The 17,536-nt window shown below is 32.5% G+C and overlaps 2 protein-coding genes across 2 annotated transcripts; both read right to left on the bottom strand.

Annotated features, from left to right (window-relative positions):
• Positions 1 to 2,228: 2,228 nt before the first annotated feature.
• LOC130988918 (umecyanin-like) lies at positions 2,229 to 4,034 on the bottom strand. Its single transcript, XM_057912904.1, has 2 exons — positions 3,558 to 4,034; positions 2,229 to 2,701 (listed from the first exon to the last, which is right to left on the bottom strand). Exons 1-2 carry the CDS (start codon positions 3,736 to 3,738, stop codon positions 2,412 to 2,414), a joined length of 471 nt encoding a protein of 156 aa, XP_057768887.1. The 5' UTR covers positions 3,739 to 4,034; the 3' UTR covers positions 2,229 to 2,411.
• Positions 4,035 to 6,964: 2,930 nt separating this feature from the next.
• LOC130988910 (uclacyanin 1-like) lies at positions 6,965 to 9,023 on the bottom strand. The gene is made up of 3 exons (XM_057912900.1): positions 8,689 to 9,023; positions 8,223 to 8,600; positions 6,965 to 7,644 (listed from the first exon to the last, which is right to left on the bottom strand). The coding sequence occupies exons 1-3, from the start codon at positions 8,873 to 8,875 to the stop codon at positions 7,124 to 7,126; spliced, it is 1,086 nt and encodes a 361-aa protein (XP_057768883.1). The 5' UTR covers positions 8,876 to 9,023; the 3' UTR covers positions 6,965 to 7,123.
• Between the last annotated feature and the right edge of the window lie 8,513 nt (positions 9,024 to 17,536).

The raw sequence follows: 17,536 nt of genomic DNA, 5'->3' as shown, positions 1-17,536 counted from the left end.
GTAAATTTATCATAGATAAATGAGAGATAAACAAAATTTTACTCTTTAAATCCTTTCATTCTTTTCCCTCATTTCCTACAAAATAAAATTTGATCCTTCCTTTTCACTACAAAGGAGGGATAGGGAAAAGAAAAGAATGATTTAAAGAGTAAAATTTTGTTTATTCTTCTTTTTTCCATGATAAATTTACAACTAAAGAGAACGCACCATAAGTGTTAAAATGGACCTTGTGAAGATTGGGAGCAAAATGTTGGAAATTCAACGAAGATCACAGTCACAGGCATCCAAGCTCTCGTGACGAATTAATTCAGGCGAAACTCTTCCGGCTATGAACAAATATCAAATATGGTTTTCAAAGATCGAGATGAGAAGAGCCAAAACTAGAAAATATCAACCATATGCTAAAGATTTCTCGACACTTCTAAGCTAAGGGCATAATAGATGGCTATAAATAGTGTGTACATTATATAATGAAAGTTTAGCTATTTATAGCCACTTGTAACTTAAGGGCATAATATATTTTTCATTTTTGGGTTACAAATTCAAGTTTGTCATGCTTTACGTTAGACGATAACTTCATCAATTCAAGTCTTTACGTGTATTGCACTGAAGGGTAACATTGTCTGACATCATATATTTTAAAATAGGGTTAAGTATCAATTTGGCCCCTAACGTAGAAGCCCATGTAGCTATTAACACCCTATGGGTAGGGGTGTGTCAACTAAGCCTCTAAAGTACCTAATTTTCGCCAATTAACCCCTCCGACTTAACGGACGGTTAACACTGTTAACTATTTTTATTTTTTTATTTTTATTTTATTTTATTGGTGGTGGGACCCACACCATCTTCTTCACCAAGCTCGCCAGAAACCTAATCCACCCCTTCCCCGAAAATCCTGCGTGGCGGCGACGAGGGTGGCCGGCGGAGCTCTGGTGGCGAGTTCGGCAAGGCGGCGCGTTGAGGAGGCTCAGCCGCTTTGTTGCTGCTCCTTTCGCTACTATGGAAGACCGAAGATGGCGCTCAGGGCTGGAAAAGGAGGAAGAGTGGTGGCTTCGCGGTGGTGGTGCGGTAGAGCGCGACGACGGCGCGGCCAAGCTGCGCGCGGCTGCCGACTGCTGCTGGAGTTGCTGCTGTTGTTGTTACTCTGTTGCTGTTGCCGCTTTTACGCCGTGGAGGAACGGCAACTGGTGGTGGTGGCGAGGAGCGACGGCGGCGGTGGTAGGTGGCGGCTGCTGCCTTTGCGCAAGAGAGGGAGTAGGCCGAGAGAGAGAGTTGAACGTGAGAGATGAGATAGACGAGAAAAAGCAGAGCGTGAGAGAGAGAGATGTGAGCTTGTCGCCGCTGCGACGCCGGAGTTTCGGGGAAGGGGTGGATTAGGTTTCCGGCAAGCTTGGTGAAGAAGATGGTGTGAGTCCCACCACCAATAAAATAAAATAAAAATAAAAAAGTAAAATAGTTAACGGTGTTAACCGTCCGTTAAGTCGGAGGGGTTAATTGGCGGAAATTAGATATTTCAGGGGCTTAGTTGACACACCCCTGCCCATAGGGTGTTAATAGCTACAGGGGCCTCTACGGGCCAAATTGATACTTAACCCTTTAAAATATTATGATAACGGATTTTTATTAGGCGGTTCATTCCAAACGAATAAAGTGTTTCCACGTGTCTTTGGTCGATAATGACTCATTTGTCTTTTACTCCTATCAAACTCTCAATGTCGTTTTCTCTAGTCTCTTGTGATCTGAACAGGATGCTCATTTATTTTGACCTAGTGGTTGCGGATGAATTTGCCGCACTTTTTTTTTAATTTATTTTTATTTTTTATTTTTGACATCATGTTCATTTGCGCAACAAAAGTTGTGTGTTCCCCTTTAGATCTGCTGACGTTGTATGTCTTTAAAGAAGAGCATGTATTTTCAACATTTAATCTTTAGCAAAATTGAAGAATAAAAGTGCTTACCATTTCTTTAGGCACTGTTTGGAGTTTGGATGGAAGAATTTAAAGTAAATTTGGAATCGTTGGGTAAAAGATTAAATATATTGTATGGATAAGTTTTTTTTTTGGATTGCAATGTTAATAACGTTGTTCGCAATCTGGCAATATCAATATGCGCTTTTGTTCAATCTTTTAATCGTGTCGATACCTGGAAATTTTCATTTTTTTAATTCAAAAAAAAAAAAAACTTAAACAAAGTTTTGTTTTATCAATATGTACAAATTACACTAAAAATTATGAACCATCCGATTTTATTTAATGACTAAATTATGAATAAGTATACTTTGACATAATAAACACAATCAATAGATATAACGTTAATTAAATACAAAAACCTGTATAAGAATATATAACTAGACACTAATCAAGATACGAAAATGAATTTTATATAAATGCAATCGTCAAAGTGAAGGCGGATTAGATCAATAGAGCAACGGAGGCGGAGACGGCGAGGAAGATAGCAGAGAAGGCGGCGGTGGTGAGAGACGGAGAGGCGGCGTTGAATGAGCGGACTTGAACGGTAACCTTCTGGCCGTTGCTGCAGTGGTCGCCGACGGTGCAAATGAAGTAGTAAGGCTCGGTGGAGTTAAGGATGAAGTTGTATGGGCTTACTGTCTGGACTGGGCCCAAATTGCTTGTTGCACTGCAGTTGTCGTAACCATCTTTCGTCACTTGGGCTACATTGTGTGTTCCAGTCCAGCTGAATGCTGCATTTAAAAAAAAAACACAATTGCAGTTAGTCCCGTGATTATAAACAATTAAAAAAGATTACTTATTCAGTTATTTGGATTGTGCAGAAATTGGAGATTAACGTGTGATGACGTAATGCTTGGTTTCAAGGGAGTATCTGCGGTATGCGTATGTCCAATAGTTTCATTTAAAAAAATATCAACCAATCTTTATCCGACGTGCCTCACAAATTTTGTGCATTGTGATTTACTAATATAAATCTTTTTTTTCTAAAAAAAAAAATCTATATCCGACAATACTAATATATGTTTAATATATCATATTTATTTATTACTATTACATCACTCTCAGTCTTATTTTTACTACAATTTAAGTATTTAACGATGATATATTGTGTAATATTATAAGATATTTCAATTATAAATTTATCACATCAACAATATATCATAGATAGAGCTTATGCAAATTAATCTTATCTATATTCACATCAACAATCTTATTTTGCAACAACCCGCGCTTGTTTTTGATCCACTCTATTTAAACACTTAATTATAATGTTATTAAAGACGCCTTCTCTATATCACAAAAAAAAAAAAATCGTCCTCTCTTAATTAAGAACTAAAGCAATATTCCAAAAATTTTATCTAATTATCCACAACAAAACCCAAGAACAACACAGAAATTCAAGTTTGAACCTTTTTTGGTGGTGAGGATTTAAAAAAAAATTCATACCAAGATCTGGACTTTAGAGTGTGTTGGTAGAATTGGAGTCACTAATTTCCTAATTATTAGCCACCCAATTTAGGCTGCTTTTATGAAATGCATAGTGATTACTATTATTGAAGAAATTAAATGCGTATAATTAATACTCACTTATGGTGTCTCCGACGTCAAAATCTTTAAGCCTAGCCCATGTCTGGTAGGCTACTTCTCCAAGAGGCGGCCTCGTCCACCCGAGGTCATCTCCCACCGTGTACGTATCGGCGGCGCAACCGCTTAATAGGGCGGCGGCGGCCAACCACCCAAACAATACCAAATTCTTAGTGTTAGCCATTTTTTTTACTAAATATGTTGTGTGTTCAAACAGGTCGCCCCTGAGCTGCTTCTAGCTTTGTTTGTTTTTGTAAATTGTTGTGAAATGTAGTAATTTAAATTTTCATGCGTCGGAAATGGGTGTATATATAGGTGAGGGAAAGCGTGTTTTTACGGATAGAATAATTAAGTAAATATATAGAGAGAAGGAAAGAATAGTGCTTTGAGGAAATCAAATTGGGCGTCTGCTTTTGTAGATTCGTGATTTTGACTCGACAAAGGATACAAGGGAGAGAGTTTCGCGGAAACGCGTTTTCATGCTTAAATTTTATTTGTACGAATAATTCATACATGGACTGCTAACTATATATTACCATTTCTTTTAATTATTTCTTAGCATTCTTATTGTTATTGACTTCTTTTGAAGCTTAATTTGCATCATGTGTTTAGTTTTTTGATATTTTGTTAGATTCAGTTCGATATTTAACTTGGATTAAGCATGCAATAATCGACTGCAATTGAGTTTGATTGTGTACTAATATTAATGTAGCAACTACGATACCTGATTTTACGGAGTTAATTGCAATATTGTAAATTAAATAGACACAACCTTTTAATTTATGTGTTTTTTTAACATCGGTCTCCAAAATATTTGAGTAAATTAAAGTGACATAACTAACATAATTTTCTCACGCGGGCACATGATTTATTGACACTGAGAAAAGATATATACTGATTAACATTTTGTGACATTGGTGAAACATAGCCATTTTACTTGGTCATTATATAAATAGTAGTTAATGTTTAAAAATATATAAATTTTATAATAATTTTTGTGTAAATAGACTATTTTTATCCTTAATGAAATTGAAAAAAAATCACGTTCATGGGAAAAATTAAAGATTAGCGCAATCACGCGCAATTGAACGATTTCGCATGATACTGAAAATTAATGTGGAAATCAAAGATTCATGCGAAATTAAATATTTACAAGATGGCGGAAATTGAACGATTGCACATGATAGTGGAAATCTAAGGTTCATGCAAATTACACGAATTGAACGATTTCAAGTGATAGTGCAAATTCAAGTGAAACTCAAAAGTTGATGTAATCAAACAAATTGAACAATTTCGCATAAAACTTCAACTTGATCATTATTTTCAGATTTTGAATTACAGGGGCATTTTTATAAGAATTTACACATTTTGATTAAAAATTTGACATTTTCAAAATTTGGCTAGCTATACTATTTATATACCTATTAATTAAAAAAATATATTTTTTGCATGCCTCTTAGTTTTATAGGTTTGGAGCAACTGAATTTGCAATAATAAATTGAACGCCTAACCTTATGATCACTTCTTTGTTTTATTTGTTTTTCTCACTATTTGTAATAGGAGTAATTAATTTCGATCCTTTAAATTTACAAGAGTAATTAAAATCGAACTATTACGTACAAACTAAATATTTCATTAATTCTTTATGGATATATCCCACTTTGCCCATAATTACTAAAAACTACAATGTCTACGTACGTGTACCCCCCTCGGGGGGGGGGGGGGGCACGTAACATTATGTTTGAGTTATCGCGTCGTCTCATGAGTTGCATGATCGCTATCAAATTATTAATTTCTTCTATATACCAATAATTTATTTCAAATTTTCAAGCATTACAATAAACAATTGTATTTCAATGTGAAAGTACCACTACTTTCTCTAGCTACTTTTCAATCGCCATTTTCGATTTTTTTTCTAATATATACTTTTTTTTTGTTTCTTTCTCTCGGTGGCCGGGTGGGGTTTAGGTTGCCATTATTATTAGGAAAAAATACCAATTAATATTTGATTTTAGATATTCTCTTATGAAAATATCTCCAGCTTCAATTATTTATAATATAATATTAAAATTTTAATAATACTCTTTTTGAATTGGGGGAATGAGGACAAATTTTATAATAGTAATATTTTTTTTCTTTTTCTTTGGGGACGGTGGGGCCGGGGTCGACTCTAAACAAACTTTTAACAACGAAATCGTTCTAGAAATAATACTTTTACTCCTTCAATCATGAAAATATATAGAGTTTAGCCAAAGGAACAAATAGTCATCGCTCTCTCAAAAAGTGATCGTTCTAGAATTTAGTTTATGCTCGTTCAATTATCAAACAATGAATGCATGTTGACATATTGTTGTTAATTAGTCTCACATTCACACTCGCAATAATTAATTATTAAACGTGTTTGAATTCTAAACCATTTCTTAATTACATCTAGATTTAAATCAATATTATCATACATATAATTAGACCGACATTAGTAAACGTGTCTGAATTCTAAACCATTTCTTACTTAGATTTAAATCAATATTATGTTTATACACACAATTAGACCGATACGTTTTGCTCACATAATATTCTCTTTTGTCAAACATCACAATTTCGGCATATTGGCGGAAGGTGTTAATTTTAGTTATTAATTTGAAAATAAATGAGATACGATTACAAAGTATACTAACATTTAATTTCTCGTTATCTTGTTTTAAAAATCAACGCACCTATTCTAACTCTTATAATTTTAAGTGAAACGGCATTGTAATTCTTTCCACGTCATGGGGTAATAATGACAAATCGGAATTCTCGGCCAGAAGGAATTCGTGGAGAAATTTTATGTTATACTCCAGTATATAGTAATCCAAATATTTATATAATTGATTTAAACATGGATTTCAAGGCTAATTCTTTAAAGTAAAACCCCCCTTATATCTAAATGAAATCCGTGTTTAAATCAAGAAGCCGAAATCAAATAATAAGTCCATATATATATATACTCTATTTATTTCCAGCTTTAATCCATTTATTATACTCGAAATCTTAAAGAAAAATATTAATAAAATTATTTTCCTCTTTCGATTTTCCATTAAGCGGTTCATATTGGTTTTATTTTGATACTATCACCCGGTTAAACTAGCTAGGATTAGGAATGCCAACTTTCAGTTTCAAACAGGTCAAGCCAACTATATTTCAGTTGCATGGGTTCATTCGGTTCATTTTTCATATTATTGGATTAAATAATAAAATCCTTTATACAAACCCTGAGAATCAATCTCAAATAAAGGAATTAAATTCTATTAAGTACAATTATGGCTTATCAAACTTTTATCTCTAGTGCTAATCTTCCCACTGGTAAAAATTTGGAATAATATATACCCGAAATAAAAATCACAAAGTAATGAAAAATGAAAGGTGGAATATAGCAGAATACAAAAACCAACTTTATTAGTATTAATTACGTACCAATCAAGGATATGAAACATAAATCTAACAATACAATAATCATTACACATAAAATAAAAATGTATATGAGATCAAAACAAATCACCAAACAAAAACAAAATTGTCTGCATCATGATCTAGTTACACAGGAACGCCAGAGCAACGGCCAACAAAGTGATGGGCAAGGCCGCAGCCGCAACCGATGCGGAGGAGCCGCTGGGTGGAGGAGGAGGGGTACGTGGGCTAGGGGTAGCCGGCGTCGAGGGGGTAGACGATGAGGGACCACCGGCGCTGGTCGGGGGAGTCGCGGCGCTGGTCGGGGGAGTCGCGGCGCTGGTCGGGGGAGTGGCGGAGCTGGACGGAGGAGTAGCTGAGCTTGGCGGCGGAGTAGGTGGGGAGGAAGGGGTTGGAGCTGGGCTTGAAGGAGCTGGTGCAGGGGCGCCGCCGCTGCTACCGGTGACGTTGATGGCTAGCTTTTGGCCGAAGGAGCAGTGTTGAGGGAAGGTGCACATGTAATAGTGCTCTCCAGCGGATGTGAGGGTGATCCTCGCCGGAGAGGCGGTGGTTGGCGGCGTCGTGGTGGTGGAGACGTTGCAGGAATCGAATTCGGCCTTAGTCACTTGTAACACGTTGTGTGCCGCGTTTGTAAAGTTGAACACTGCAAACCACGTTTAAAATTAATATGAGGGAGTTAAAATTTAAAATTTCTAACAACGATAATGTTAAAATTATTTTTTTTTTAAAAATATATTGGTTGGGCCCTCAGCAACCAACCCCTAGATTTGGAATAAAATTCAGTATACCACAACTTTATATCTCACTTTGTGTTCCACTTTTACTTTTATTTAGTTTCTTATATATATTTTCTTCAATTTCAACTTTATATATATACTTTAGTTTAATTTTGTGATTATTAATTAGGGTTTATTCCATTAATCTAAGGTATATAATTATTTTTTATCACTTAATTTCACTTTTATTAGCTAATAGGTTGATAAATTCAAAGTCATGGTATATACTTTTTAAAAAATTTAATTTTTTGAAATAAAAATTAGAAATAATTTATAATATTATAATAAATTTTATTTTTATAAAAAATATTTTTAAATTAATAGATATAAACATAGGACACAATGGTACACATAAAATTTCGTAACGATGATTAGTATAGTATTTATAGAATTAAATTGTTGCGGCGTATTATTTTGACTTATAAGGTCATAGCGAAAGCGTTACCTAAAATGTCACCGACGACGAAAGCTTTGTTCCTAGCCCAAGTTTGGTATGCAATTGGACCACCAGGAGGTACAAGCCAGCCAAGAGCATCACCTACTGTGTAAACTTCCGCTTCCGGTGACGGTGTGGCCGCTGGCGGTGGAGTGGCGGGCTGTGGTGCTGGGGCGGCAGAGGCGGCGGTGACATTGATCGCCAACTTCTGGCCAAAATCGCAGTGGCTTTGGAAGGTGCAGAGGAAGTGGTGCTCACCGGCAGATGTCAAGGTTATGTTAGTTGGAGAAGTGGTTGATAGTGAGATGGGATTTGTGGTATTGCACGAATCAAATGCTTCCTTGCTCACCTCAGCTACATTGTGTGCATCTGCGGTGAAATTGAACACTACAAATATAGTAATATTTAGTTAGTACTCTCTACCATTAATTGAGTCTAATTAAATTGAAAACATAAATATGTGTAACATATATACCTAGCACGTCACCCACGGTGAAGGTTTGTGTGGCGGCCCATGTGCGGTAGGCCACGTCGCCGCCGGGTGGGACGAGCCAGCCGAGCGCGTCGCCCACGACGTGTGTGGTTTGTGCCGATGAGCCATGTAGCATGGCAGCTGCAACTAATGATAGAAACACAAACATGTTTAATCTTGTTGCTTCCATAATTGAATTTTAGCAGTGTTCTTCAGGTTGCCCCTGCGATGTTTCTATACCAATGTATTTGATTTTCTTTCACAATATCACTATATGGATATATAGTGATTGAATGAAATTCTTAAACTCAAAGTGGGGTGGTGAGATTGTCATAATAATTTTGATACATATTGTATTTATAGAGAGCATAAATAAGTTGCGCACCCGTAGTCAATAGAAGCTTCACATGAGCTAGCGTGACACGGTATGACCAAGAAAAAGTCGATTTTAATTGTGTTACATTATTTAATATTTGAATTAGGGACTTAGTTGGTCCATATGTTCCACATGAAAAATGGCAGCGTTTTAAGACTTTACGTGAATGTTAGGCGCACCATGAAAAAGTCCCTAAGTAATGCTAATATTGCGATCTATATGAAATTTAATATTGTTATAACAATACCATAAACATAAATTTATTAATTCTTTATGCACAAACTAAGTCGTCTTTCTTTTAAGATACCTACAACACAATTCATGCACACGACATCTCGATTTATAAAGTATTTGTAGAATTTGGGTCGATGAATTTAGTATTTTCATTTGTGTATGTGTATCTTGATAAATATATTTTTATATGTTTCGTTAATATTTAATCCATTTCGAGATATTTTAACGACGGGTTAATATTGAGTTTAAAAGTCTTCTAGGGTGACTTTTTTATGGTTGGGATGCATGGGAATTCCATGACTTCATGTCATGAACAACGGTTGTGAATAGTTTTAATATATATATATATATATATATATATATATATATATATATATATATATATATATAGGGTGTGGTTCTAGAGAGAACTACATTATTTGTGAGAACGGGAGAACCATCAAATCTAATGCATCCACTGTAAAAATTAATGCATTCGCTGTTAAAATTAATGCACTAAAAAATTTTTAAAAAAAATGCTCCCTTCAGGATTCGAACCCAGGATCTGCATTCATCCAACAAGATGATGCATCCACCGTAGATCTTGATGATCGAATGGCTGAAAATGGTTCTCCGGTCTTTTTTTATTTATGGTTCTTTCTTGAACCTCTCCCTATATATATATATATATATATATATATATATATATAATAAAAATTAAATGTAAAAATAAACGTACATACCCTAAAAGAGTATATAATAAAAATTCAAGGGAGTTGGGACATACGAAAATATAAAATTAATATACAATGCATATGTATAGAATATGAAAAAGTTCACTATTGAATAACTAAGTGTGAAGTCCTGAAATTCTTAACCCACTTTCTTGGACTATATGGGCGTTGACTTGGTCAATACTTTGACGTTCTTGAAAATTTTATGGCGCGGAATAGGTATTTTAGAATCTACCTGCGAGTCTGCGTCATTAACCTGGCTAATAAACAAATATTTTAAAATGAAATTGTTATAAAATTAACTCTGAATGGTAGGGGATCAGTATCATAAATTTATTTTAGTCTAACAACGTCAACATCTAGTAACTGTTTTTTCAAATGAATTTTTTTTTTTGAAATTACAAGAGGTATCTGAACATAATCAATTATACAATTCGCACACAGATGAAACCTCATCATCATCCAAACGGTGGAAAAACATCACCACACGTAAGAGAGAAACCCCTTGCGTGTGGGACCTTAACACCAAACAATACAACACCACATGTAAACAAGATTATAACACTATCTAAAATGGGAAAACATCACCGCATGCAGGCGGAATCAAACCTAAGACCTTTCACAAATGAGAGTTTTTGAATGCCTCAACTTTCCCACTAGAGCAAGCTTCATTTGGCTTTCAAATGAAATTTCATATGCAACCCCTTCTTAGAAAATCATAATGGTCATTATTACTCACGCGGTTTCTAAACATTCTAGAGAAAAAAGAATTGGGTAAATGTCATTCTTTTGATTCAAATTTCACAAATTCTTCCGCATGGAGACCTCATCATCACAATTTTAGTACTATGTTTTAGAAAAGTCTCCATTAACTGCTAAGAAAAATATTCATGGCTCAAATTTGTAAAAGATTAATTATTATTTTTTGATCAATTACATAAATAAATAAATTAAAAACCGTATTATAGTGGACATTAACTACCTACTACAAGGCCAACACATGCACACTAGATTAAATTTTTTAATCTATAGTATGACATACCAGAAGTTTAAATACTCTTTTTGGTTTCTAAACTTTAATTCTACAGAGAATATGTGCTCGAAAATGCGCTTTCTCTCCCTCTCTCTAGTCCAGAAAATATTAATCAGAAACAAAAGTTAAAGAAAGCTCAAATATAATAAAATAAAAAATAAAAATCTAACACTAGTGTTTGGACTTTGGAGCATATAACTGTACATGTGTGTGTGTCCGTTGCACTAAAAACAGTTCTAGTAAAAAACCATTAAAATAACAAAGTTGACAACATTTCATATGTATATATTAAGGTTAGTTGCTAAATTTAACACAAAACTTTTGACCAAATTTGCAATTACAACGTGACTTCTAATATGTTATAATCACGCTCACAATTCTTTCAATATTTATAATTATAACACTCCTAATTTTATTTATTTTTACAGATAAATTTTGCAAAATCATAAGTAGTCGGGGTTTAACTATTAACACTTTTGATATATCTACCTTAACTAATTAACTATCTGTCTTTAAGGAAAAATAGTTTGACCTTCGAAGAAAACAAAGAAAAATTGTATTGATAGTTTGTAAGGGTGCAGAAAGGTGACATTTTTAAAATTTTAAAATTATACAAACCGATGTAAAAGAGTTGGTCAGGCCCATCAGCCCATTTCTAGAGGGCCAGGCCATTGTCTGTTCTACATGGGCCTAATTATAACCTATTAGGCTATTAACCATCAATCAAGGCCTTTTTTTGTTGAAAATTTGACATTTGTTAACCTTTCTACTTTTAATTTCTTGAATGGCATGGAATATACTCCTTCCATCTCCCAAATAATTTTCTAACTTTCTTTGCTGACGGGTCTCCAAAAGAACTTTTCTTTTGTTTTTAGATACTATTCCATCACAATTAATTCCCCATCTACCCTTAATTTTCATCATTCTCAATACTGATTCCAACACATTTTCATCACTCTTAATACACTCAACAACTCCGTTTTAAAATTTGTGCCCCTCCTTCTTAGGAAATTTTTTAGGGGACGAAGGTAGTAAATAGATATGGACCTTGCTATTTGGATCAATTTGATCCGGATCAAATTCAAAAATTAATTAGAGTTCAACATAAAAAGACATTTTTACCCTTTATGTATTTTTCATTTTATAATTTTAATATATTAATTAAATATGTATATATATTATTGGGAACATTAATTTCATTAAATAACTTTGTAATTTCAATAAGAAGTTTGACTAGTTTATAATGTATTTTGTAAACACACATGAATCTATTTATTTTGATGACATACATGAATGTATTATTATTATTATTATTATTATTATATTATATTATATTATATTATTATTATTATTATTATTATTATTATTATTATTATTATTATTTGTTGTGTTAATTAACATGCTTTACTTTAATTTATTTTAAAGCTAAGAATTAACATACAAATTTGATTGGAAGAGTTGCAAATTCGAAGTTTGATTTTTAAATACAAGAGACTCTCTTCATGCCATACTATTGCGCACAAATAATAATAATAATAATAATAATAATAATCTTCCTGCTACCACCTTTATTCTCAGTACAGAAAAAGAAAAAGTAACTAGTATCACTCTTTCATACCACCTTAATTCATAATTTTTTATTTATTAACAAAAAATAAAGAGTCAAAATTTTTAAAAATATGTTACGTATATAAAATAAAAATAAATTCATGTAAATCAAATTATCACCTCCTCTACAATTGCTACAATTGAAATATATATTTATCTTGTTTACTAATATATATAAATAACGACCTCTAGTGATCGTCAACATAATTTAAAAATATATTATATACTTTTGATACTTTTTTGTGGATTTCTTAATGCATTCAAAAGTTTTCTCTTAAAATATAAGAATAATGACTTACCTATAGTGATTGTATTAGTTTTGTATTTTTTAATATCGTAATTTGACGAAAATAAACTGTACTATATTAAATATAAATAATTTATAATTATTAATATTTATTAACTATAAATAAAGACTTCACTATTTTGTCAATGGCAGACGATTCAAGATTTCGTACATCGTCCTTGCATATATATACACTGCACATGCACACATGAGTCAATCCACTGACTTTAAGATTGGATGAGAAGCGTCTTATTAATTGAACTGCGTTTCATAATAATTTATATACTATTTTTTTAAAGAATTGCTTTTATATTTTTTATTTATGTAGTATCTCAAAAATATAATACTCCCTCCGTCCCTGAAATAAGTTCATCTTTTTCCTTTTTGGGACGTCCCCCAAATAAGTTCCTATTTCTTTCTTTTCATTTTTGGACAACTACCCCACCACTAATAATACTTTATTTATTCTTACTTTTCACTTTTTCACCACTCCCAATACTAATTATAACACTTTTTCACATTTTCACCACTCCCAATACTAATTATAACATATTTTTCTCCACTATCAATACACTTTACCACTTTTCCTTACACCGTGCCGTCCCCAAAGAGGAACTTATTTTGGGGACGGAGGGAGTATATTTTATTTAAAAATAATTAATTTCTAAATTATTAAATTTTTTAAACATCTAATCAAGTGTCAAAACTTTTTGTAGTAGCACAGTCGTTCTTGAATATATAAACGAGTTTTTGGATTTCACAACACAAGAACATATTACTCGATCAACAATTGAAGTAAGACAGGAATGCTTGATTAGATTGAATTGCGCTTTATTATTATATATATATGATTTCTTTACAAGAATATATATATATATATATATATACATGTATAGATATCTATATGTATATATAACCATATAAATGGTGTATACTTTTAAACTTTTTTTTCATGGATAAATTTATAAGTTATATAGATAGTCATCTTCCAAATATATTCACCAAAACTAATCAAATATAGTAAAAATATTCTATGATTGAGAGTGAATAAATTATAATTGGCACTTAACAATTATACTTAAAACTAGTAAACTCAATGTAACACCCTGATTTTTTCATAAAATAATACTCCTAGATTATTTTCTAGAATATTTGGTGGAATTTGAAGGAATTTAGGATTTATTTGAACTTAAAATAAATTAGATCTTAAGATAATGTGGCGTTACTCATTTCTCATTATATTTAAAATTTGCACTGATATTTCATTGAGCATTTCATGAAAAGAGCTCAACTACATTGTATTACTATATTATTCTTACACTTGAATTTATATTTATCTAATAGCTATTATAAAGTACAAATAGAATTGTATATATAGATATTTACGAGAAAGATCTATGGAGAAGTAAATGTTTGTAAAGCAATCTCAGTCGTTGATCTTATCTAATCTAATGGTTAGTTTTCGTTAGTTTGAGGTTCAACGGGAATTGTGTTGAACTTATACAAGGTTCGAACCCCCAAATCTCCAAACGTTCAACAAAATTATTGGTATATTCAACCGCATGTTCATGACATGTTCAATGCTTCTCCATTCTCTACTTATATATCCTTCTCCATGGAACTTATATATATATATATATATATATATATATATATATATATATATATTCTTCGTAATTATTCATAATTTCTTTGGAGATTACAATAGGCTCAATCTCACACAATTTTTTTCTCATATTAAAAAAAAGTTTTACTTATGTGATGAGGAGTAATATATGCGGAGCAGAGGAATCAACTCGGATAAAAGAATCACTAGGGTCAGAGGAACGGTACTCGCCAGAGGAATGACCTTTACCAGAGAAATGGCCTTTACCAGAGAAATGGCCTTTACCAGATGAATGGCCTTTGCCATAGAAATGGCATTCGCCAGAGAAATCATTAAAGACAGAAGGGTGATTTGTCCACGCGCCAGAGCAGAGGGACCGCCCGCCTACGGGCAAAGTTACTATTATGCCCTTGACCACGCGGGGAGCATGCTTTTAGAGACGAAATTACTATTTTACCCCTAGCATGTAATCTATAAATACCCATGCATCCGTATCTTGTAAACACACGCTCTCTCTCTTAATACTACAACAATTTTCTTCGACTCTCAAGCAATTCAACTTTTTCTCTCGTTTCTCACGATCAAACACTAGGTAAAATTTGTGGTTTAAATTAGGTGTTGATAAAATACTTTATCATTATGGAAAATATTCAAATTTTATTAAGTATGTGATATACATATACATATGCATAATCCAAACTGAAAAATTAACCGATATCATGATAATAATATATAAGTATTTTGATTTTTAAATTGAAATATGTTTTATAGTGAGTGGGGGTGTTCAAATAAAAAAATGTTATAAAATAATAATACTATTATGCCTGATCATGATTAGCTCGTTAATCTTCACATTTCACACCTAATGATGAGTATCAAAATTCCTATGTTTTTTATTCTTAAAAATAATCCTCAACACTAAAACAAGGAGTCACCTAAATTATAAAGTGAGACATTGTGAAAGTGGCGATTTTTTTTATTTTTTATTTTAATTATGAAAGAAACGAAGGTTTACTATGTTCAATGAATTCACTTAATTGCATAGATTTAAGGAGATGAAACATTTAATTTTATGATCATGTATTTAATTTATGGCCTAGGAAAATGAAAAAACATTGAATATATATTCATAATATGTTAAATTTAGTATTTTAAAAATAATAACTTTAATTAGGGACATTTAAGGTACAACATATTTTCAGTAAAAAAAAATATGACTTTTGTACCCTTACTGATCCGGATCAATTTGATTCGTAGGGATTTATCCTATAATTATATATTCTCTTCGTCCATTAAAGATTGATAGCTCATTTTTCATTTTAGGTTGTCCCACTGAAATGACTTATTTCTATAAAAAATACTATTCCACCTGTCTCACAAAAAGATGAACTTTTTATCATTTTGGGCCATCTCACAAAGACATAACTATTTCTATTTTTATACACTACTTCACCACAATCACTTTACTTTTTATCTCTATTTTTCATAAAGTATGACCCATTTTTTCACTCACAATACACTTTTATCTTGTGCCACTTACAAATGTTCATATTTTTGTGAGATAGAGGAAGTAATATTTAACTCTTGAAAATATGTGGACCCTACCATTTTTATCCAATGTGTACATTCTCTTTAAATTTTTGTATCAAAAAAATAAATCATCTTTAATGAGATTAATAGAATAATACACTATGTGGGCCATACATTGATAGTTTATCCTATTTTATTGTGTAACTTGTATGTTTGCATTTTTCTTGTTGTACAATGCATCATACTTCTTCTAATTTAAAAATAACCTGGGATATATATATAATTTTTTTCATTTTCATACTTAACCTACTATACCCTTAAAAAAAATACTCAGCCTACTATATACTAGAGTTCCTACACTCAGAAATATATTCTTTACAGGGTAATATAGCCTCACACGTCAATTATATTTTTAAAAACTTTTCAAATGATACCAACAATTTCTTAACAACTTATATTTTTAAAGGGAGTACATGGAACAAAATTTATCAAAGTTGTCCTTTATCCTTTCACTATATTATATTCCCTCCGTTCTAACTTTTAATATTCAATTTTCCTTTTTTGGACGGCTCATAATTTAGTATTCATTTCTATTTTTAATAAAAGTAGGTGAGACCTTTGCTCCACTTTAATTATTTTAACACTCATATATATAAAATGTGGGACACTTATTCAACTCACAACACACTCAACTACGTTATTAAAATCCATGTCACTCTCAAATTGATACTAAAAGCTAGGACGAATGGAGTATAGTATTAATATATAAGAGTTAATTGCATTAAAATACATGAACTTTAGACACTTTTTCATTTTGCACACGAACTTTAAAAATTATATTTTAAATCATGAACTTTGCAACTTGTTTAAATTTTTCATAAAATTCAATTTCCCCTAATTAGTTGCTGATGTGGCTCCAATGTGGCAGTCGAAAGTGTGTCTTTAAGTTCACTGTTCGATTTATTAAACGACAAAATTTTACAATTCTTAATACAACGTCATTCAGGTCTAATTTCGAAAGACCTCATTCCTCTTCATTTCAAATTAGGGTTGATTTGGAATTAGAGTTCATGTTCATTCGAATTATCTCATCTCCTAGCAGACTTTTCAGCATTCGGAGCTCCAATGGTACCAACAGCTAAAGATTTCTGCTTCTCCTCTGTCACCTGTCTCTCCTCATCATCCTTGTTCCCTCTTTCATCCAAGATTCCCCTCTTCTTTTTGCAAGAAGCTTAAGTTTCTTCCCAGATATTTGGTTTTTCACTCTATCCCTGTACTTATCGTCCCACGTTGATTTCTGATTGCTGCTACCGGCACTATCGCCACCACTGGGATTGAGATTTATATCATCAAAATGAGAACTAGTGAACACGACATCTTGGACGGATGAACCTTTGGGGTTCGATGGTGAAAGATCATTGTGTTGCGCAGAGTAGAGACGACCAATAAAAGGCGGAATCTTTGA

The sequence above is a fragment of the Salvia miltiorrhiza genome, chromosome 1, assembly GCF_028751815.1.
Source record: "Salvia miltiorrhiza cultivar Shanhuang (shh) chromosome 1, IMPLAD_Smil_shh, whole genome shotgun sequence".
NCBI classification, from domain to species: domain Eukaryota; kingdom Viridiplantae; phylum Streptophyta; class Magnoliopsida; order Lamiales; family Lamiaceae; genus Salvia; species Salvia miltiorrhiza.
Note: the sequence above shows the minus strand (reverse complement) of the source record. Positions and strands in the feature narration are given on the sequence as shown.

Excerpts from the sequence above, each read along its gene's own strand:
- LOC130988918 (XM_057912904.1), bottom strand. The coding sequence starts at position 3,738 with ATGGCTAACACTAAGAATTTGGTATTGTTTGGGTGGTTGGCCGCCGCC. Across the intron at positions 2,702-3,557 it reads TGACGTCGGAGACACCATAA|CATTCAGCTGGACTGGAACA; the intron begins GTGAGTATTAAT and ends TTTTAAATGCAG.
- LOC130988910 (XM_057912900.1), bottom strand. The coding sequence starts at position 8,875 with ATGGAAGCAACAAGATTAAACATGTTTGTGTTTCTATCATTAGTTGCA. Across the intron at positions 8,601-8,688 it reads CACCGTGGGTGACGTGCTAG|TGTTCAATTTCACCGCAGAT; the intron begins GTATATATGTTA and ends CTATATTTGTAG. Across the intron at positions 7,645-8,222 it reads CGTCGTCGGTGACATTTTAG|TGTTCAACTTTACAAACGCG; the intron begins GTAACGCTTTCG and ends CGTGGTTTGCAG.